This window comes from Pygocentrus nattereri, chromosome 10, assembly GCF_015220715.1.
Source record: "Pygocentrus nattereri isolate fPygNat1 chromosome 10, fPygNat1.pri, whole genome shotgun sequence".
Classification (NCBI taxonomy): Eukaryota; Metazoa; Chordata; class Actinopteri; order Characiformes; family Serrasalmidae; genus Pygocentrus; species Pygocentrus nattereri.
The window spans coordinates 9,450,865-9,475,000 of record NC_051220.1 but is presented as its reverse complement, the minus strand read 5'-3'; the positions used below and the strand labels follow the sequence as shown (position 1 = coordinate 9,475,000).

The 24,136-nt window shown below is 40.4% G+C and overlaps 1 protein-coding gene across 3 annotated transcripts in view; it reads left to right on the top strand.

Moving 5' to 3' along the window:
- The window catches only part of hspa12a (heat shock protein 12A), a 59,215-nt gene extending 37,897 nt beyond the window's left edge, over positions 1 to 21,318 (top strand). The window contains exons 4-12 of one of the 3 annotated variants that reach the window (XM_017704987.2): positions 909 to 1,095; positions 2,396 to 2,500; positions 3,286 to 3,402; positions 5,305 to 5,476; positions 13,125 to 13,211; positions 15,450 to 15,554; positions 16,274 to 16,532; positions 19,287 to 19,390; positions 19,492 to 21,318. In XM_017704987.2, the coding sequence (XP_017560476.1) occupies positions 909 to 1,095; positions 2,396 to 2,500; positions 3,286 to 3,402; positions 5,305 to 5,476; positions 13,125 to 13,211; positions 15,450 to 15,554; positions 16,274 to 16,532; positions 19,287 to 19,390; positions 19,492 to 20,123 (1,768 nt within the window). In that variant the 3' untranslated portion in view covers positions 20,124 to 21,318. The remainder of the gene's footprint in view (positions 1 to 908; positions 1,096 to 2,395; positions 2,501 to 3,285; positions 3,403 to 5,304; positions 5,477 to 13,124; positions 13,212 to 15,449; positions 15,555 to 16,273; positions 16,533 to 19,286; positions 19,391 to 19,491) is intronic. The other 2 variants (XM_017704988.2, XM_017704989.2) reach the window with 2 other exon arrangements.
- Positions 21,319 to 24,136: the final 2,818 nt, after the last annotated feature.

Below are 24,136 nucleotides of genomic sequence, written 5' to 3'. Positions count from 1 at the left end.
TAGCTTAAATATCATATCATAATACTTAAAGGGTACCTATTATGCTATGTAGGTATTGTGATATAAACTGAGTCTGTTCTACAGTTTCTCATTAGGCTGAATGAATAACTGGCTCTAAATGTAGGTATTGTGATATAAACTGAGTCTGTTCTACAGTTTCTCATTAGGCTGAATGAATAACTGGCTCTAAATGTAGGTATTGTGATATAAACTGAGTGTTCTACAGTTTCTCATTAGGTTGAATGAATAACTGGCTCTAAATGTAGGTATTGTGATATAAACTGAGTCTGTTCTACAGTTTCTCATTAGGCTGAATGAATAACTGGCTCTAAATGTAGGTATTGTGATATAAACTGAGTCTGTTCTACAGTTTCTCATTAGGCTGAATGAATAACTGACTCTAAATGTAGGTATTGTGATATAAACTGAGTCTGTTCTACAGTTTCTCATTAGGCTGAATGAATAACTGGCTCTAAATGTAGGTATTGTGATATAAACTGAGTCTGTTCTACAGTTTCTCATTAGGTTGAATGGATAACTGGCTCTAAATGTAGGTATTGTGATATAAACCGAGTCTGTTCTACGGTTTCTCATTAGGCTGAATGAATAACTGACTCTAAATGTAGGTATTGTGATATAAACTGAGTCTGTTCTACAGTTTCTCATTAGGCTGAATGAATAACTGGCTCTAAATGTAGGTATTGTGATATAAACTGAGTCTGTTCTACAGTTTCTCATTAGGTTGAATGAATAACTGACTCTAAATGTAGGTATTGTGATATAAACTGAGTCTGTTGTACAGTTTCTCATTAGGTTGAGTGAATAACTCTAAATGTAGGTATTGTGATATGAACATGTCGTGTTCAGTCAGGCACTACAGTGATTGGTTCATGTGCTCTTGTTGCTAGGCGCTGGGAGGGCGGAGACCCAGGCGTGTCCAATCAGAAGACACCAACCACCATTCTTCTGGCTCCGGAGAAGAAGTTCCACAGTTTTGGTTATGCAGCGAGAGACTTTTACCATGACCTGGACCCAACTGAGTCCAAACAGTGGCTCTACCTGGAGAAGTTTAAAATGAAGCTTCATACGACTGCAGTAAGAACTTCACAGCTAATTATGATTCTTTAGGAAACAATTTAGTTAGAGAGCTTGAAAAAGCACTCTATTGTTATGTCTCATACTTCTTCTTATTCTTCTTCCACACTTCTCTGCGATTAATACAGCCCGAACCCCTTAACATACAGACTCTGTTCAAACTGCCCTTCGAAGGTCTCAGCGCTGTGGCTTGTGCTCTGTATTTTTGGAGTCGATCGGATCGGTCGTTTTTAATTAAATTAAGTTTAAAAATTAAAAACCTCCCATAAGAATGAATGGCGGAATGTTCAGAACTTCAAATTCTAACTGACATTGATGATGTCACAGCAGGCTACTCAGTCTCACAGACACAGCTGTCATGCAGGGAATCCTGTAAAATCCTTAAACTTTCACCTAGAAACTCCACTGCAGTTTTAAATGGTAGAGAAACTTGTCCTTTCTGAAACCTCAAAATATCTCATTCGCTTTAGAGTTATGAGCATTTGTTTGGCACTAGGCATAGAAAACTGCCCCATTCACTCCCATGTAAATTTCTCAAAATCAAAATCTGCTTATTTCAAGATTTTCTCTGTTTAACTTGTCATAACTCAGACATTTTCTTCTTGCTACACACAACATTACACCAAAATAATCTTACACCATCTATCCGGTTAAGTGATAGAGTAAACATTTCCTGAGTTATGACTGTTTGTTCAGAGGGTGCAAATGGGACTCAAACAAGGCTTCTCCACTAAGAGCTGCATAATAACAGAGTGACCGTTCATTTGAATGACCCCCCCATCCCCCCACCAAACACATACATCTCTCCCTCTCATACACACCGCACAGACACACACAAACACATACCTAAGGAGGTGTTGTTTACCCACACAAACACACACACGCTTCCAGCTCTTTTCAAGCACTCTTGCAGTTCCTTCAGGAAATACACATCTAGTTTATCATGAAATATCAAATTTGATTATGATTCAGTTGGATTATTTGTTTTTATTCAGAATTATCAAAAAACTCATGCGACTGGAGGGACTGAGGACATCTAGACGATAAAAGAAAAATTGACAAAAAAATAATAGCTTTTTTAGGATTTCTTGATTGAAAATATACTAAACATTTAACTGGCCAAAAGCTGAGCGCATATGTTATTGAAATGTATTACAGTTATTATGATTATAATAGATTTTAACATTCTAAAATTGATCACATAGAGACTGAAGGTGCATCATTGCATTTTAAAGCCCTTTAACCCTGACATTGCATTTTGTTTGTTTATTTATTTACTTTTTGTTGTCTTCCTCCCCAGAATCTGTCCATCGACACAGACCTTCATGCAGCTAATGGGAAGAGAGTGAAGGCATTGGATATATTCGCCTATGCTCTGGCCTTCTTCAAGGAACAGGCTCTCAAAGTACACGAAAGCACATTTTACTCTTTAATTGCAGTGTTTCTTTACCATTCAGTCAGTCTGAAGTTTGTTTATCCTCTGTCCTTGAACTGTCTGTTTCTAGTAAAGGCTAATGCTGGAGCCACTCATATGCTCACAGAATGTTTACATCACCACCTGCTGGTGAAACAGCATTATTTCAGTGTTGAGCTGAATAATTCATAGTAGATACTGAATAATTCATAGCAAATACTGAATAATTCATAGTAAATACTAGAAAATTCATAGTAAATACTGAATAATTCATAATAGTTAATGGATAGTAAGTAGTAGATACTGAATAATTCATAGCAAAAACTGAATAATTCATAATAGATCTGAAGTATTTCATAGTAAATAGTGAGTAATTCATAATAGTTTATGGGTAATTCATAGTAATTACTAAATAATTCATAGTAGATACCAGATAATTCATAGTAGTTACTGAACAATCCACCGTAGTTACTGAATAATTCATAGTAGTTACTGAATAATTTATAGTAGATACTAAATACTTCATAGTAGTTACTGAATAATTCATAGTACATAATGAATAATTCATAGTAGATCTTGAATAATTTATAGTAGTTACAGAATAAGTTATAATAGATAGTGAAGAATGTATATAACTTTTAAGGAGTTAATATGATGACCAAAACCTCAGCTATGAATCATTGTGACTCTTTTGGAATATTGGATTAAGTACATTTATGTTCAGTCAATGTTATGTTGTTGTCCTCCCTCTGATGCTGTGCTGTGATTGGCTGTAGGAGCTGAGTGACCAGGCGGGGGCGGAGTTTGATAATGCTGATGTCAGATGGGTCATCACTGTTCCTGCTATATGGAAGATGCCAGCTAAGCAGTTTATGAGGGAGGCAGCGTATAAGGTACTCACCACACACACACACACACACACACACACACACACACACACACACACACACACACACACATGGTGAGATCTGCTGAAACTGCAAGACAGATGGCCAGAATTTCTGACACGTCAGACAATCAATTCGATCGTGCAGCTGCTCAGTCGGAGCTCGCTTCCCCTCACACCTCAACCAGTGAAGCTGAAATTCAGATCGATCATGAAGTTGGCTACGACCAAAGGGAGCATAAGAACAGGCTGAATGTGTTAATGACGCAATAAAAGAGAAAGAGAGAAAGGAACATGTTCTTACTGTCGGTCTTAAAAGGACAAAGGAGGGAAAGTGAGTGTGACCTCAACCCATCACAGAAATCCTCCACAAAACACCACTCTGTTCTGCTTTATTGTTTGTGTGTGTGTGTGTGTTTGTGTGTGTGTGTGTGTGTGTGTGTGTGTGTGTGTGTGTGTGTGTGTGTGTGTGTTTAATGGGACTACTGCTGAGAGAAGATTAGCGAGGAGAGTAACACAGAGCAAGCAGTGAGAAAGAGAAAGAATAGAACAAAGGATGTTTGACTGCATAAATAAATAAATAAACAGACTGGATTTGTAGTTAACAAATAAAGAGTGGATGAAAAGATGAATGTAATGATGGACAGGAGGATGGATGGATGGATGGATGGAGTGCACTGCCCCTGACACTGAGGAAGGAAGGAAAGCCTAGGAGGAAGAGAGAGAGGCAGAGAAAGAAAGAGATGGGAGTTTGAGAGAGCGAGAGAGAGACAGAGAGAGATCAGTAGAAGAAAGAAAGGGGGGGGCATGCGAGATTGAGAGAAAAAAAGGGAGAGAGACAGAAAGAGCAGGGAGAGAGATGGAGAGAGAAAAGGGGAAAGAGAGAGGAGAGAAAAATGGAGAGAGAAAGGGAGAGAGCAAGGAGAGAGAGAAAGAGAATGGGAGAGAGAGTGAGGAGATCGAGAAAGATGGAAAGAGCAGGGAGAGAGAAAAGAGGAAAGGAGAAAGCAGGAAGACAAAGATGAAGAGATCAGGGAGAGAAAAAAAGATTGAGAGAGCAAGGTGAGAGAAAGATGGAGAGAGCAAGGAGTTCGAGAATCAGATGGAAAGAGCAGGAAGAGAGAAAAGAGGAAAGGAGAAAGAGCAGGAAGACAAAGATGAAGAGAGCAGGGAGAGAGAAAAAGATTGAGAGAGCAAGGAGAGAGAAAGAGATGGAGAGAGAGCGAGGAGATCAAGAGAGATGGAAAGAGCAGGGAGAGAGAAAAGAGGAAAGGAGAAAGCAGGAAGACAAAGATGAGAGTGTGCAGAGAGACAGTGATTGAGAGAGCAAGGAGTGAGAGCGAGGAGATTGAGAAAAATGGAAACGCGTGCGTGTGTGTGTGTGTGTGTGTGTGTGTGTGTGTGTGTGTGTGTGTGTGTGTGTGTGTGTGTGTGTGTGCATCTCTACAGTGACTCAGCGCTCTGGATGCTGAATCCTTCCAGTGAAGGGCTGCACTGATGTGGGAATCATGGGCTGATATTCTTTGTGTAAATGTTTGCTAATACTGATACATAAACATTTATAATATGAAGAAAGTTGCACTATATCCACCTGGATTAGCATTACAGACACTTGTCTTTAGAGCGTTACAAATGTAGTAAAACAAATAGCACATAAACACATTTCTAAACATGAATTACATCATTAGTTCATCATGAGCTATCAGTTAAATTATGGGTCAAATCTAAACAGCAGCTATGCATGTTTATTGGTGAAATATAAGCTTCTGTTCCTTGTTGACTTCATTAGCTAACACTACATTCAGCTAAACTTCAGACACTGAACATGTTTTTGCTGATCAGCTGCATTTGGGGTAAACATGGTGGCATATTAGTTTCCTTTGTTTTTCTGTGTGTTTCCTGTGCTCAGGCTGGTTTAGCAACTCGGGATAACCCAGATCAGCTGATCATTGCTCTGGAGCCCGAGGCCGCCTCCATCTACTGCCGCAAGCTCCGCCTCCACCAGATGATTGACCTGGGAGCCAAGACGTCCATAAACGGCTACAGTCCACCAGAGAATGTGGGGGCGGGCATGGCCCAGGGTAGGCGCCCCTTGCTGTCACAAACACTCATGCATGTTTAAGGATAAGACATAAGGATAAAACAAACCACCAGCCTCATCTCATAAGACGTTGTATAACGATTTTGTTGGCGATACCTTTCCACAGTATTTGTGTGTGTGATATTTATTAATTCCCTTTAGAGGGCAGCAGGGAGTCACGTGTGTTTATATATTTATTAATACCTTCAGAGGACAGCAGGGAGTCACATTTGTTTATATGATATTTATTAACACCTTTAGAGGGCAGCAGGGAGTAACCCTTGTTTATATGATATTTATTAACACCTTTAGAGGGCAGCAGGGAGTAACCCGTGTTTATATGATATTTATTAACACCTTTAGAGGGCAGCAGGGAGTAACACTTGTTTATATGATATTAACACTTTTAGAGGGCAGCAGGGAGTCACATTCGTTTATATGATATTTATTAACACCTTTAGAGGGCAGCAGGGAGTCAGGTTTGTTTATTTAGTGCTGTAGCTGAAGAGCCGAAAGCTTTCGGTTTGTATTGGGTTCAGGCCTTATTAAAGCTCTGGTTTCGGTTTAAATGATTCTGTAAGAACTGCATGCACCAGAAAGCTTTACATCTCAGTAAGCAATAAATCTGCTCCTTTGCTGTACTTAGGGTCAAATTAGCTGCTGTTGAGGTGTTTGACCTCAGCGCTCGGATGACATCAGCAGCTTAATGGCTATTATAGAGACTCAGAAACGCTGCGTCACTTGAGAGAGAGATGAGCTCATCGATCAGATAAAGTGAGGGCTGCATTCAGTTACTTTCCATCGGTTTTTGACTGTGTTATCTATAGAAATAAATAACATACAGTGTCAGAAACCACATATGCAAGTCTGTTTTTCAAAATTTCAGCATAATTAAGTGGTTAAAATTTAAACAGTCATTCAGGGTGGTTTGGTGTGAAATGCTCCGTTCTACAGAAACTTACCAGTTTCCAGTCAGAATTGTTCACAGTGATGGTGATAGGAACCAGACGTCCACCTCTAACAGCTCCCTCACAGAAAGTTACTACAACCCCAATTCCAATGAAGTTGGGACGTTGTGTAAAACATACATAAAAACAGAATACGATGATTTGCAAATCCTTTTCAACCTATATTCAATTGAAAACACTACAAAGACAAGATATTTAATGTTCAAACAGATAAACTTTATAGTTTTTTTGCAAATATTCACTCATTTTGAATGTGATGCCTGCAACACGTTCCAAAGAAGTTGGGACAGGGGCAAAAAAAGACTGGGAAAGTTGAGGAAACGCCTGTTTGGAAGATTCCACAGGTGAGTGTCATGATTGGGTATAAAGGGAGCATCCCTGAAAGGCTCTGTCGTTCACAAGCAAGGATGGGGTGAGGTTCACCACTTTGTGAACAACTGCGTGAGCAAATAGTCCAACAGTTTAAGAACAACATTTCTCAACGTGCAATTGCAAGGAATTTAGGGATTTCATCATCTACAGTCCGTAATATCATCAAAAGATTCAGAGAATCTGGAGAAATCTCTGCAAGTAAGCAGCAAGGCAGAAAACCATCATTGCATGCCTGTGACCTTCGATCCCTCAAGCGGCACTGCATTAAAAACTGGCATCACTCTGTAACGGATATTACCACATGGGCTCAGGAACACTTCAGAAAACCACTGTCAGTGAACACAGTTCGTCGCTCCATCTACAAGTGCAAGTTAAAACTCTGCCATGCAAAGCGAAAGCCATATATCAACAACACCCAGAAACGCTGCCGGCTTCTCTGGGCCTGAGCTCATCTGAGATGGACTGACGCAAAGTGGAAAAGTGTCCTGTGGTCTGACGAGTCCACATTTCAGTTTTTGGAAATCATGGACGTCGTGTCCTCCAGGCCAAAGAGGAAAAGGACCATCCGGGTTGTTATCAGGGCAGAGTTCAAAAGCCAGCATCTGAAAGGTACATACAGGTTTTGGAGCAACATATGCTGCCATCCAAGCACTGTCTTTTTCAGGGACGTCCTGCTTATTTCAGCAAGACAATGCCAAGCCACATTCTGCACGTGTTACAACAGCATGGCTTCATAGTAAAAGAGTGTGGGTACTAGACTGGCCTGCCTGCAGTCCAGTCTGTCTCCCAATGAAAACCTGTGGCGCATTATGAAGTGCAAAATATGACAGCGGAGACTCCGGACTGTTGAGCAACTAAAGTTTTACATCAAGCAAGAATGGGAAAGAATTCCACCTACAAAGCTTCAACAATTAGTGTCCTCAGTTCCCAAACGCTTATTGAGTGTTGTTAAAAGGAAAGGTGATGTAACACAGTGGTAAACATGCCCCTGTCCCAACTTCTTTGGAACGTGTTGCAGGCATCAAATTCAAAATGAGTGAATATTTGCAAAAAACAACAAAGTTTATCCGTTTGAACATTAAATATCTTGTCTTTGTAGTGTATTCAATTGAATATAGGTTGAAAAGGATTTGCAAATCATCGTATTCTGTTTTTATTTATGTTTTACACAACATCCCAACTTCATTGGAATTGGGGTTGTACATGAAATGGTTATGAGTTCACTGCCTGATGTCTGAGACACTGTTTTACTGTCATTTTGAGACACATGCAGGAGCCAAAAAGTCCCCAAGAACTTTTCAGCATTCATCAGCATTCCACATAGAACTCAGAAGATACATGTAGGTTCACTGGTGGTTTTGGATAGTAAACAAACTGGCTATATTTGTGTTGGAGATATGGTGACCTCTGGTTCCTGTCACCACCATGGTAAAAAAATCTTAGTCTACAGAATTTGGGTGGAATTACCCTCTAATAAATCGAGGCAAGTGTGTGATGATTTAGGTACGCAGTCAATGTTTCCCTAAATTTTCACTACGTATATTAGATGGATAGATGGATGGATGTAGGGGAAGATGAATAAATGGAAGGATGGATAGATACATGGATGGATGGATCGATGGCAGGGAAGGTTGGATGGGAAGGATGAATGGATGAACGGATGGATGGCAGAGAAGGTTGGAAAGGAAGAATGGATGGATAGATGGATGGATAATGGATGGATGACAGTGATGGATGGAGGGATGATGGATGAATGGATAAACAGATGGAGTAAATTGAGGCATGTATGTGATGATTTATATGAGATGGTATATTAGATGGTAATTCTGCTGTTCTATGAAAATGTGTGTTCTCTAAATGATCTGCAAATGCTCAGAATCCATTGCGTGAAAGGCATCTGAACTGCAGTCCCACAGTTCTGTGTTATTGAACAATCGTAAACGTGTTCTTTTATGGAGAATATTTATGAAGTGCAGGGCATTAGAGCCGCGCTGGATTAATTTAGCCGCTAAACAGCGAGAGTGATTGTGATTCTGTACTGAAGAAGGAGGGGTCATGTGACCTGCTCTATAAATAAAGTCTACAGTCTGACTCAGGATGTGAGAGGACCTCTCCAGCTTGGGTCAATTTGGGAGGGCAATGGAAAGGAAGCACTCTTTCCGTCTCTTTCTCACTCTCTCTTTCCTTCTCTTTTTTTCCTTCACACAGGGCTGTAATGTAAGGCTGTGTTCTCATTACTAGTTTAAGAAGCACAGATTCTTGGGATGGGAATCACTTTCATATATGCTCATAGGTACAGGTGTGTACAGCCACTGGAGCGCTACATTAGCAGTTCCAGCTGTCAGTATTTAAAACTGCAAACACTGTTCAGGCAGTTGTTGTGCTGCATCACAGAAAATCAGAGAGAAAATATACAACCGTTCAAAGAAACAGTGTTACATTTAAACAGGGCTGGAAAGTGAAACAGTTTTACTCATTCAATGGAGAGATGAAGGGGTGGATGAATAGAGGGATGGATGGCTGGATAGTTGGATGGATCGAGGAATTAAAGATGGATGGATGGATGGATGGATGGATGGATGGATGGATGGCAGGGAAGGTAGGATGGGAAGGATGGATGGAAGACTGATGGATAGACAGAGGTACGATGGATAGATAGCAGTAATAGAGGGAGGGATGGATGGATGGCAGGGAACGTTGGAGGTGAAGGATGAATGGATGGATGAATGGGAAAAATGAATGGATGATGGATGGATGGATAGATGGCAGTGATGGATGGAGGGATGGATAGACAAAGGGAGGGATGGATGGGTCAATAGCAGGGAAGGTTGGAAGGGTAGGATGGATGGATGGATGGATGGATGAATGGATGGATGGATGGATGGATGGAGGAATTATAGATGGATGGATGACAGTGATGGATGAAGGGATGAATGGATAGAGGAGGTGGAGGCATGGATGGAAGGAGGGCTGGATGGATGGCAGGGGAGGTTGGATGCATAGATATATGGATGGATGTATAGCGTAATTATAGATGGCTGGACGAATGGATAAAGGGAGGGATGGGTGGATGCCAGGGTGGATGGAGGGATGATGTGGAGATGGAAAGATGGGTGGTTAAGTAAGTGTATTATAACATGACTGACTCTGAAACATGAGGACTTTAACCCAAAACGCGTTTTGAGGATGTAATTGAGATGATAGAAGATGTGCGGCTATAATACCCCCCACCTCCACCCGCCACTCCCCGCTCCCCAATCATAAATTAATAAATGGGGCCCTGCTTGCGCATTGTCTGTGTTTGTGGCTATTTTTCTTTCTCTTTTCTTTCTCTTTTTCTTTTAATCCTTGTCTATGTTCCTTTTGTTTTCCTCTTTCCCTCTTTCTCTGTAATGGTCTTTCATCTCTCTGGCCGCTTTATCAGAAACCCCTCTCAGGGTACACAGTTAGACACTGTAGCTCAAGTGTTGATGCACAGTGTTAGTCATCCTCTAGACCTTCATCAGTGATCATTTTCTGACCTCAGAGCTGCTCCTGTTTGGATATTTTTGAGTGGGCTGATAAACTGTGCAGCATCAGATGGACTACAGCCTGTACAGCTGGACTACAACTGTACACTGATCTGCTGGACCTGTAAGGCAGGTGTTTCTAATAACCTGGCCAGTGAGTGGAAGTACAAGGTAGGTGTCTCTAATAAAGTGGATGGTCAGTGTATATATAAACATACATTTAGGCAGAGTCCGCATTGGCTAGTTTAGTTCACTGTGCCTCAGTGAGGCTGGTTATGTTGTTACTGGCGTTTGTCCATTCAGTAGCTGGCATGTGTATGGTACTGTAGGAGGTCAGCTGTGTGGGATGGCCATGATGTCCTGCTTTGCACTTTCTGTGTCAGAAAAAGTGCTGACCGAAGCCTCTTCAGAGAGAGAGAACGGTGTCCTGTGATTTTTGACTCACCCTGTACAATAATGTTGTGTTTAAACTCTACAAACATTGTAGTAATACTGTCATTTCACAATTTAGTTTTGATTAGAAACAAAAGGGTTAAAATCCAAAAATATCCAATCAGGATTGTTTTTTTCTGTCATATCCCATTGGTTAGGAGCTGAACTGAAAGCCTTGCACATTAGATTAACTACCAACATAATTAGGTTCTAGATATGTCAATAACAGTGAATTTGAGCCATAGTCAGGTTCCAGTTAGTTGCTAGGAATAGAAAACAGCGGCGGCAGCTCTATGTTAGGACTCTTTACTGAAACTGTTACAGAGCGTTTACATGTACTTAATAATCTGATAACTGTAGAAAATCAGATTTTGTCAGTAATCTGATCAATGCATTTACATGCACTCGGGTAATCAGATAATGGGGAAGCTCCAGGTTTACATGAGTCTGGCAGTAATCGGATTTCTGCTGTACAACCAGCCAATAAACTGAAGAAGACATGATATAAATGAAGAACATTTAAATCCTTCATTTTGTCAAGCATGTATTTGGTTTCAGCGTCACTTCAGATATGGTTTGCTGCCATCTCTGCTTATTTCTTCGGTTCTGCGGTCTGTTTTCACACATGCCAGACTGAGAAATCTGAAAGAAATCAGAGTAAGAGTACATGCACTGAGAAATCTGAAAGAAATCAGAGTAAGAGTACATGCACTGAGAAATCTGAATACAGAGCTGTAATCCAGCTCTCTTCATCAGATTTCTTAATCAGATTTCTAGATCTTACCGTGGCCTGAAAAAATTGAGTGTGCTGTTTACATGACCACTTGAATAATCAGATAACTGCAGAAATCCAATTATGATCGAATTATTGAGTGCATGTATGCACTCACTGTAAAACTGATGCATACAAGTTCAGATATATAAGTTTGTTACAAGCTTACAAGCCAAAAATGTTTATGTGTGCCAGCATTAGCTTAGTGCTAACATACTATTAGAAATCCCTTTGGGCGCTAGCAGAAATTAGCGTTATATATAGGTATACGTGTTTTTTGTATATGATTGAGTTTTGATATGATGCAGATTGAAGGCCTAGCTCTAATAGTCAGAGTTTGCCACTGTTTTAAGGTGATGTCACCATCATGTGGCAGTTCCAGATTTATTGAGTCATTTCCCTTTGTTTTCAGACCATTATTAATAATAACCACTAGAATGTGGACATCTGTGTAGTTTAAGTGGTAAAAATACCACAGTGTTTTGTATTATGTGTGTAACTACGGAAAGGCAGAATCCTGGATTTGTCCACTGGGCTTTCTGCTTCCTCACTGAGCTAATGGAAAAGGTGAATGTGAGACTTGCAATTCCAATGTTGCAACAAGTTGTGGAGAGAGTGAAAAATATGAATGAGAAATATCCGTTCATACTGATAAACTGATGATTATGTTTGGACCTCAGAAGCCAGAGACAGCTGGTTCTTTCTAGTAGTGCTATTGCAATGTGATGCATAATGTGTAGGTTTATTTGAAAGCAGTGATTACAGTCATACAGCTGTTGTAAGATATCCAGCTTTCTAGCAGGATGGATGGATGGATGGAAAGTTCTAGGAGGAAAGTTCTACAGTTATTGTAGTTTTTGGAAAGCACCTCTCATCTTCAAGATACATAATTTTGGCACCTTTGTTGTGTTACGATAGAAATATACATTCAACACATCGCTTATTTCACAAACTCACTCTACACACCACACACACTACACACACACATACCACACACAACACACCAAATGCACACACACTACACAAACATACACACATACACTTTTTAGGTAGCAGGAGATTTTAGGTACCAGGATATATAAGGTGATACTGGATTTAAGGTAACAGATTTAAGGTGGTAGTGAATTTAAGGTAGCAGAAAACTTAGGATGGTAGTGGCAACCACCAACTTAGCAGAACCTAGCAGGAAGTGCATTTCCTGCAGGAAATTCACTCTTGTAATTATTATTATTGTTATAAAAAAGGCATTTTTGAATTATTTTAGTAAAACGCTTTGATTATTTTTTTATATTATTTATACGATTTGTTATACATTTAAAATTTTATACCTCATTTTACTGTATAAAATTTTACCTCATACAAAATGAAAAAAATTGATCTAATTCACATTTTTTAGGCTTGAACGTCCAGTAGAGTGTTTGCTGCCCCGCGTTTCTCTGCCATGCTGTCGCCTTGCCTGTGCTAATGTTACACACACACACACACACACACACACACACACACACACACACACACACACACACACACACAAATGGCTTCACCAGCTTTTTTTCCAGCTTCTCACACACACTCCCCTCTCTCTCTGTCGATAACCAGCCAAGGAACATGTGCGCCGCAACCGGCAGAGCCGCACCTTTCTGGTGGAAAATGTCATAGGAGAGCTATGGTCCGAACTCAACGAAGGTAGAGTCCGCATCCCTCGCTCTTTCTCTCTCTTTCTCTCCTTCTTTGTCTTGAATTCTTTTGCTCTTTTGCTGTGTCACTGTTGTGCTCGTGCTCTGTCTAATGCTGCTCTCATACAAAATAAAACACAAACCCTCTCAGCCTCAATGAATGATTAATTCATGCCTCTACAGTAGAACGCAGAGCAGCACCCCTCACTGCTCTTCAACTCCAGTAGCCTGAAAACCTGAATAAGAGGAGTGCTGAAAACAAGAGCCCTGAAATGGTGAATAAATGCTAACTGTATCCTAGTGCTGGGTGATGCATCACCTGTGCTGTTGTACCTTTATTACTTAATTAACTGTAACAGGCCTGGGTGATAAGGCAACAATATTAACAATGACTGTCACATAACCTGAGGACGATGCTTAAGAGTTAACTTATAGAGAACTAAAGCAGCCTAATTTAATTTGAATGATAAATGATTAAGAATGATAGGTAAGTAAATAAATTAAGTTTTATTTCCTCTTACTGTCAAAACAATGGATTAAGAAGATATTACAATAGAGTTAATTCCTCACTAGCTCTGCTGTACATTTCCAAAAGTGCAACAAAAAGTGTGCACAGCACTTTCTGTACAGCGTAAATGTCCCAACGGTTTGAATGATTCAGGAATCTACAGCTAAATTCCTAAGTACCTCTGTTATAACAGAGAACTTGTTCTTTGAAGATATGTAAAATTCAAAAAATCAATTACTCGAGCATATGTAGCAGTTTGATGTTCCTCCAGAAGGGGGGGCTATTAGCACACAAGTTGTTTTTGTCTTTATCATTTAAAGAGAAGAATGAACCCACACCAGCAGGAGCTTGTGGAAAGAGATTAGTATATATTTGTGAGATTTTTTTAAATCAGTTAATGTTAAAAGGCGGCTAAAGATCATAATGTAGATCACAAGCTGAAGAAAATATCATGCTAATTTTTTTAGATATGGAATTAGACTGCAGTGTATGTCTTTTCCCCGAATGCTTTAGGTTGTTTTAAAAGAACAGTTCAAAGTTTCTACTTTCTGCTTGAAAATACATTTACATTTACTGTATAAGGTTCCCTTTTGTGCCAGAGTACCATCACTGAAGAAGCACGGGTGCAGTAACTTCACTAACTTAAACATTGTCTTATTCCTATCTGTAACATATTTTCTACTACATTTACAACGGTTGTGATTTAAGAGTGATTTAAAGTGTTTTAGATTTATGTTAGAGCACTTTGAGTCCTGTGTCATCATTGCTGCTAATACTTTGCTAATTGCTTCTCAGCCCTGTTTCTAAGCGCTGATGGTTTCACACGAGACGCCTGTCCTTGTAGCATCGTCACGTTTAACTCCAGCTAGAAAGAGCCAAGCCCAAATGACACATACCACTACGTTAGCACTCTAGCTGCCACAGGATTGTGCTCCTGGAAACCATGGCACCAGCCCCCCCAATGCCCCAAAAACACTCTATTGAGGCCACCCTGTCAGGTTCATTCTCTTTCAACATCATCAGAGCACTACTTTCCACAGCATGGAGGGCGTAGGAAGTCACAAGAAGGAGATGTTCTGTTCTCAGTGACCTGTGTTGACCTCTGATTAGGACTGCATGATACTGCATGAAAGCAGTGATGGTCAAACATCAGTAATGCATGTGTGAGATATTTTTGATAAAATGAATATGCTGTTCTGGTACTAGCAGCAAAGGCTTGACCTTTGAATAGTTGCTACTTTGGTACACAAGGTGGCGATGTGTGTCTTTTGCTCTGTAGGCGGGGAAGAAGTCTAGCCCTTCGCTCACAGCAGCACAAACCAGCAATACATTTAGCTAAAACTGGAGGGTTAAAAAAGCTGTGAGTTTTAAGAAACATGCTTCTGAGTAAGAAGAGACTGTCTCTTCTGTGATTCTCTTTTTGTCATTTTTTTCTGTTTTTCTGACCACTAAGACAATTGCAGTTGTTTCATGTTGAATGTAAAGGTCTAGTAAAAGTGCAAAATTCTTTTTTCTTACTTATTCTGTGTTCTACTTTTGTATTAAATAGCTCTGAATGCACATTTTATTTCAGTTTAAAGGTCTATTCTGATGTAAAATTGAACACTAGAAAATGCACATTTAAACGACCAGTACTTGAATGATTGAATGATGGTTGAATGATATGAGCATTTCTTAACCTTATGAGATATTGTGCAGCCCAGACTTAGCTATTGCTTACTGTTTGCTGCTGGTCTGCAGGTGACCGTTACGTGGTGATGGATTGTGGTGGAGGGACGGTGGATCTGACGGTGCATCAGATCAGGATGCCCGAAGGTCATCTGAAGGAGCTCTACAAGGCTTCAGGTGAGACCAGGTGACCTTACCTGACTCCGGTGAAGAACTGTGAAGAAGTGCCATATCCAACATAAGAATAGTGAAACATACATAAGAGTACATATATAAATGTAGATCTACATATTAGTTAAAGGTGTGGGCATCATGTGGTATCAATCTGAATGATTTTGCAAAAAAAAAAAACTTTAGCTTTTCATTTTTCTTTATCAGCAGCTGTTCTTTATGTTGTGTGAAAATTATATGATAATTTTACCAATTTTACCAAAATGCTTCAAAATAAAATCACTTTTCGTTAATTAGGTTCACAATTTGTATATATGTATATACATAATATTTAAAAAATGTACACTTATTTTTTGGTCAAAATAAATGCTTATGGCTAGTTTTGAATGCAAAATATTGTTTGTATTCAACTGCCATTCAACTACCATTCAACTATCACTACTTATTTCTGTAATTAGTGAAATTTTAGAAGTCAAATTATTTTGTACCAAAATAATCACATAAATATTTGGTAAATTTGAGTTTTTATGATGTGTTTATTTTATCCCTAAAGAAACAATTCAATCTATTCATTGTGAGATCCTAATATTAGCATGTTTTTGTGGATGTCAGCTGATACGACTGTCTTTCCTCACTCACTGCTGTAGAAGACGCATTGACCTCTATGACCTGTATGTGTAAGATGACCAGCATCGATTCCTCTCTCCATCTCTCTCTCTCTGTAGGAGGACCGTATGGTTCTATTGGTGTCGATTATGAGTTTGAGAAGTTGCTCTGTAAGATCTTTGGTCAGGATTTCATTGACCAGTTTAAAATCAAGCGTCCAGCAGCGTGGGTGGACCTGATGATCGCATTCGAGTCCCGTAAGAGGGCAGCAGCTCCGGACAGGACAAACCCCCTCAACATCAACCTGCCCTTCTCTTTCATCGACTACTACAAGAAGTTCCGCGGCCACAGCGTGGAGCACGCGCTCCGCAAGAGCAAGTGAGTGGGGCGGGGGGTCCAGGAAAACTGTCCATAATGGTAAAGAAGGAAAGGGGGTGGTAGGCCTGGACAATAAAAGTAAAACTATAAAATTCTGTTCCACAATCCAGTATTAGCACAATTCTATTCAGACTTCAAATGCATCAGTAGGAAATCCCTTCTGATATGTAATTCTGATATATAATTAATGAGAATAAATAATAGCTATTGATAATTATCATTCTGAATTGCATGGAAAAGTATCGAGATTTTAGGTCATATCACCCAGCCTTATATGGTGTTTTTGTATGATGTTTTTTGAATGAATGGAGGGGTGGATAGATAGGTGAATGTTACGATTGGCCCCTCCCAGTCCCCCATGTGCTTTTGTTTTGTTTTGGTTTTGTCCATGTGATTCCTTGTTTTGTTTCTTCCCGGTCCTTCCCCCTTGTTTCCAGACCCTGCCCCTGATTGTTACCACCAGTGTTAACCACCTGTGTCTTGTTAACCCTGTTGTATTTAAGCCCTGTGTTTCCCCCTGTTAGGCTGCTGGTCTGTTTGGTCTTTGTATTGTATTGTTTAGCATCGTTCTTCCGGCCTCCGTTGTGTGTTTTTTCTGTGTTCTTTTTCGTCATGTCTGTCCCTTGTTCTCTCCGTGTTGGCTCGTTGACCCTGGACTGTCTAGACCCTGATATTGGATTTGCCCCTAATAAATCTCGCTTCTCTCAGCACATGCGTCCACCTCATCATCGATTCCCGGCGTTACAGTGAAAAAGAGGTAGAGAAAATTAACAGAATGTATAGGTCAACAGATGGATTGATAGAGGGATGGATGTATGAATGAATGAGAGAATGGATGAAAGATGGATGGAAGGATGGATGGGTGGGCAGGTGGGTGGGATGGAAGGATGGCTTGATGAGCAGGGTGGATGAGTGTGTAGATGGGAGAGATGGATGGATGGAAACATAGATGGACTGATGGATGGGTGGAGGAATTTGTGGAGGGATGAATGGGGAGGTGGATTTATGGGAGGGATGGATGGAGGAATGGGTGGATGGAGAGATGAATAGGTGGATGGTGGGTAGGTCGGTGTGAATGATGGATGGAGAAGATGGATGGGAGGGATGGGGAAGATGGTTAGATGGAAAGGATGAATACATGGAAGGATGGGCGAATAGCTGGAGGGATGGACAGAGAGATGGATGGAGAGAATGATGAATGGTGGATGTGATAGATGCATGGATGGATGGAAAGGATGGATGTCTAGATAGATGTGTGAGACAGTTGGAACTATATTTCGAAGCCTGGATGGAGGGATGGATGCATAAATGGACTGATGGATGGGTGGAGGAATATGTGGAGGGATGGATGGAAGGGATGGATGGAAGAATAGGTAGTTCTAGAGGGATGGGTGGACAGTGGGAAGAGGGATGTAATGTATGGATAGAGAAGATGGATGAATGCATGGAAAGATGAAGGAATAGGTGGAGGGATGGACGGAGAGATGGTTAGAGGGAATGATGGATGGATGGACTGAGGAATAGGTGGAGGGACGGAAGGAGAGATATGTGGATGGATAGAGGGGTCAGTTTTTAGGGTAATTGGTGATGAATGAATGTAGAGAGATCTCATCACATCAGTCATCAACTCTCAAGAAGGAAAACAGTGACTTGGTCCCAATATATAGTTTTGCATTGCAATCTGAGAGAAGGCACATTTCCTGATCACTGCCCCCTCAGCTGCTCAGTCAGACTGTCCACTTTAATGGCAGTTCATTATGGGCATTAAACGTTGAGTATGTGACTGTTCAATGTGGAGTGTTTACTTTCGTCTCTTGCTGACTTGCTGTCTCTGAGGTAATCAAGTCTGCGGGTTTAAATGCCTCTGATCCTGTTAACCTCTGCGTTGACAGTTTCCTGAGTGCCTCGTCATTAAAGCAGTGAACTGTGTCATTGCCTGATGTGTCTGAAGCTGCACTGGTCAGCTGTGTCCTGTAATGTCCTGTAGAGCTGCTGTACTGTCCAGTTTTGTGCTGCATCTAATCAAGCTGAATCAGTTTGTTTAGTTGATGTTGGCTTAATGTCTTTGTACAGAAGACTGACAGGCTTATAATAATTATTTATTTTAGCTCTTGCAGGACATATGCAGGTTTTTCAATTCCCTATTGTCCAAAATAAAAATAATGAAATACTAACATCTGCTCACATCGTGACAGCAAGCACATTTTTGTGCAGTGAACAGGGTTCACTAAAGGCACCCTCTTATGGAAAATGCTAAAAGTCTACAAACACAAATACATGTGTATATTTGTATTTTTAATATAGGCCTAGAAAACCACACACACACACACACACACAGATATATATATGTATATTTATATATATATATATTTATATATATATATGTATATATATTAAAAGAGCTCCTTATGATGATGGTTAGTTGTGACCGTAGCTATTACTGCTTTGTATGTTTTACCATACAGTGGGTAGTGGGTGATATGGCCAGAGATTTGTATCTTGGTGTAATTAAAATTTCTGTCGGTTTCAGACTGTTTTAAAAAAGTAAAACCATTTGAGGTGACTGCAGTTGGAAGCTTTTATGATTAAGCTTTTTTTTCTGGCAGGATTTGGACTTCTAATCTGTGTGAAAAGTCAAATTATGGAGTGTGTGTTATGCTTTTTTTACTTTGTTCAGGCTTGTTTTTTTGTGTGATAGTATGTGTAAGTGACTCTCTCTCTTTCTCTCTCTCTCTCTCTCTCTCTCTACTCTAGTGTGGACTTTGTAAAGTGGTCATCTCAGGGCATGTTGAGGATGAACCCGGACGCGATGAACGCTCTGTTTAAGCCCACCATCGACCACATAATTCAGCACCTCAGTAAGTGTCCACTCAGCTAAAAGTTAAAAAAATCATCATTTTAAATAATTTACTTTTTGCCAACCACTCATTCTTCTTTCTTCCTCTTTCCTCCCCCTCAGAGGAGCTGTTTGATCGGCCTGAAGTGACAGACATTAAGTTCCTGTTTCTGGTGGGCGGCTTTGCAGAATCTCCTCTGCTCCAGAAGGCGGTACAAGAGATGCTTCAGGGCCGTAGCCGCATCATCATCCCTCATGACGTGGGCCTGACCATCCTCAAAGGGGCAGTATTGTTTGGCCTGGACCCCAGCGTCATCAGAGTACGCCGCTCGCCGCTCACTTACGGCGTGGGCGTCCTGAACCGCTTCGTGGAGGGAAAGCACCCGCCCGAGAAGATGCTGGTGAAGGATGGGACGCGCTGGTGCACAGACGTCTTCGACACTTTTATCGCAGCTGACCAGTCGGTGGCGCTGGGTGAGACGGTGAAACGCAGCTACACTCCGGCGAGGCCAAGCCAGCAGGTCATTGTCATCCATGTCTACTGCTCGGAGAAGGAGTCAGTGGGCTTCATCTCGGACCCCGGCGTGCGGAAGTGTGGAACGCTGCGTCTGGACGTGAGCGGAACGGAGAGTCCTGCAGCGCGCAGGGAGATCCAGACGCTCATGCAGTTTGGAGACACCGAGATACGCGCCATGGCCATCGACGTGGCAACCTCACGTAGCGTCAAAGCTAGCATCGACTTCCTCAGCCAGTGAGGATAGAAGGAGAGGGAAGAAGTAAGGGAGAAGGAGGAAGGCTGTAGATAATGCTTTGCTGTGGTCACCAGCCCCACTAGTGGAGAACTAATTTCATCAGTGTTCAGTTCCAGCCTAGCAGGAACACAAATGATGCAGCTCGGATAAGCTGGATCGGGTGCGTAAGGCTGGGGTTGCAACATACAGTACCAGTCTTGAGTTTCAACAAATCTAATCGAATGTATGTTGAGCAACACCAACGAAATGGCAGGAAAACGTGACAAAAATACAATCTGGTGCTTTATCATGTTTTCGCTTCATAGTTTATGAGTGTAACCAAGTGACATTTAACCAGCTTAACTCTAAAAATGCATTCAGATTGTGTTAAACAGCTTAAAACCAGAATCATGTTTATTGGCTAACTTGCTAATAATGCTATCTTTTGTTCATCTAGTTAAAAAGAGTCCCTAGAGAGCTAGCATAGCTACCTACTTAGCTAGCTAGCAAGCTCTTGGGGACTTGACTTAACTTTTGTGCTACCCTAGCTTAGGCTAAGCTAGTGCTAGCTTAGGGTTGTTCAAACAGAATATTAATGGTTGATTATTAGTGCTAATCACACTTAGTCTAGGCAACTACTAGCCTAGCTTATAGTTGTTTGGGCTTATTGTCACTGTGGTTGAGAGTTAGTACTAGTTAAGCTTATGCTATGCTAGCTAGCCGAGCTTAAAGGAATTTGGACACACTCTTTCCATGGTTGATCATTGGTTGGCCTTATGCAAGATTAGCTTAAGGTTGTTCAGACCAGCTCTTTCTTCAAGGGTTCTTTAGTAAAGAGAATGGTTACATTTAGAACCATGAGTTCTATTTCATGCTTAATTTAACTGGAATGATGGTGAATTACTATATGGCTCCAAGAAGTGTTCTTCTATTGTTACGATGCCTTTCTGTTGCTATTTAGAATCATTTTTAAGAAGGTTCTATATAGAACCATATACAACACATTCTGCATCTATCTGAAGAAACATTTCACCTTGCAAATAACCACTAAAACAAGCGAATGCATGGTTCTAAAAAGAAGCAATCCCCTTACAAAATCACCCTTGAAGAACCATCTTTTTTAAGAGTGTATGGTTGATCATTAATGCTAGTTAAGCTTATGCTTCGGACAGACTCATTCCATGGTCAGTCTAAAATGTGAAAAGTAAAGAAGTAAAAATAAAGAAAACCTTTGTGCTGGGACTGAAGACGAGGAAAGTAGTTCTCCAGGACAAGGGTTGGTTGCCGTTGGGTAGAATCATTCACAGTAAATTCATCAGGGCTGAACTAACGTTCAAACAGGTGTAGCTTTACCGAAACTGTCCACTGTTAGTTTTTCATTCTGGCGATTTTGCTGTGATTTAGCACACAGTGACCCCACCCACCTTCCACATCACACCAGTCGAAGGTTCCATTCAGTGCGTTCATTCATTTCTGTAAAAATTACAAGCTTACTTAGATCTGCAAGACCAGTGTAGTTTAGCTTAAGGCTCTTGTGTAGCCGTGTCCAGCTGGTCGTGTACATGCTGTTCAGTAGTAGGTGGCTCACATCACTCTTGCTTCTTTGTTCACCCGTTCGGATTTGGGTTCTTTGACGCAGTCGAGGATTTGCGAGGGTGCTTCAAAACAGAACTGAGGTCATGTTTGTTAATCCATCTTAAATCTAGTCAGTGTATCTATTATTCCTTATTTTGAGATTGATATAAGAATATTATTAGTATTTAAGAAGATTATACTCTTTGCACACTCAAGGGTTCTTTAGTAAATAAAATGGTACTATATAGAACACTCAGAGAACCCTTTGCAATGATTAAAGGATTCTTTGCATGATGGAAGGGTTTTTCAGATTGATGGAGAATGTGCTGTAGATGGTTCTTTATAGAACCTTATTGAAAACGGCTTAGAGTGTTCTATATAGAACCATTTTACTTACTACATAACCCTTGAAGAACCATCCATTTAAGTGTGTACACAAAGATGTTTCTCAAGGGATCTTTAATAGAGCCAATGGTTCTATTTAATACCATGGGTTTGAATGGTTCTTTGCGTGGTGAAATGGTTCGTCAGATTGATGGAGAACGTATTGTATGTGGTTCTGTGTAGAACCTTTGTGAAAGCTGCACATTGTAACAACAAAAGAACCCTTTTTGGTGCTATATAGAATTACTTTCAAAAAGGTTCTGTATAGAACCATCTATGACACATTCTCCATCAGTCTGAAGAACTGTTTTTACTATGCAGAGAACCAGTTAAGCATATAGAAGTAAATACAACGATTGCATTTAGTACAGAACCCTTCAAGAACCATTTTTTAAGTGTGCATCTATGGAAAGTATATCACTGTTGGAAGATAATTTAGCTTGTTTATGTAATGATGCTTGAAATATTCAGTTATTTGCCAACAAAATACTTTATATAGATAAAGTGACATTATATGTAAACAAATGTTAGAAACGCGTTAAATTATCGTATAAAAACACTGATATCAAAATGAGAAATGGTACATATTTTGATCAGATCTAAGCTGATTGTCAAGATATATGTTGTTATTCGTTATCAGAACCTGTTGAATGAGCTCAGGTGATCTTTTTCTGCAGTCTGAAGTCACAGAACAGCACGTGAGCCTGGTCAGGTAAAAAAGATGGAACAAGAGTGATCTGACCATCAACTCCTGATCAGAGCCTTAGTTACTAACCCCCGTGGTCTAGTCCAGAACGAGCCCCTGTCCCATTTACTCATTTCGAACAGACAGCTAATGGGGATGGGTGGGCGTGGTCTGTCTGAGAGGGCGGGGCATAACTTCAAAACCACGTCAGATAAATCTGTCAGGTTACCATCTCAATCTTGACAGTCTCTTAAATTGATATTTTGCCCAGATATGCTAATGCTAACATTGCTGCGGTTTATGAATGCTAGCTGCGAGAGGTCATGCTACGTTCCAAACTCAATGGAAAATTGGAATTTTTCCCATTTAAAAGTGCTAGTAAACTTGGGTGAAATACAACACTGCAGCCTTCAGGGAGAAGCACAATGTTACTGTCAACATGCTTTTTAGGACCACTTCAGGCTACTAAAATGCATCGTTGAGAGAGATTTCCTCTTTGACAGGTTATGAAATGAACCTGTAATGCTGGCAGAGTAGATTTTGAAATTGTTCATAAACTTTTTCAAAACAAACGCAGGCCTCTTAAGGTCACTTTCATTGTTTGGGTCGTTCAAACTCTGTGCATTTAGAAGTTGAAAGTACTCAGGACTCTCCCAACTTTGTTTGGAACACAGAATTAGCATTAGGGCCTGACCGATATTAGTATCATCCAGTTTTTGCTGCCAGTCAGTATATTGGTCAGGTCCTAATTAATGTGAAAGTAGCATTCATAAACTGTTGGCTTGCTTTTAAGGGGAATTTGAGTTAGACAAGTTATTAGAGCTTTAATACTAATTTCTTCGCCCTTGTCCAGAAAACACTAGCAAAGAGCTGTCAGAATTTGTCACTTTGGACATTTTCAGCTGCCCCAGACCTCGGGCCAGAGAATGCCACTTAAAGGGAAAACTGAATTTAACATTCAAACTTGAGCCGTCAGTAGCACAGTTCTGAGGTTGTCCATTAGCGTCTGTATTATTGTGGGCACCAGGCTCTTGGCGCTAATGCAGCTGAATGGGAATGCTCTGTGACTACAGCAACAAAACACATTAATTTTTCATTGTTTATTTTTATTTTTTGTAATTGTTCTCCATTTGCATGAACTATGAGCTCATCACACATATCCAGTGTAATTCATTGTAGGGCACCGTTTATATCTAAGCTATATTTAAAGGTTAATTTTGTTAAAGGGGAATTTTTTTCAACATTTTTGCATAATTCAGTGGTTTCAAACAAAGAGTAATTCGGAGTGGTTGGTTGTAAAATGGTTGAGATTGACAATGGTAGTGATAGAAACCAGGGGTCACCATGACTACAACAAAGATATTAACATTTTATTCACTTTCCAAAACCACCA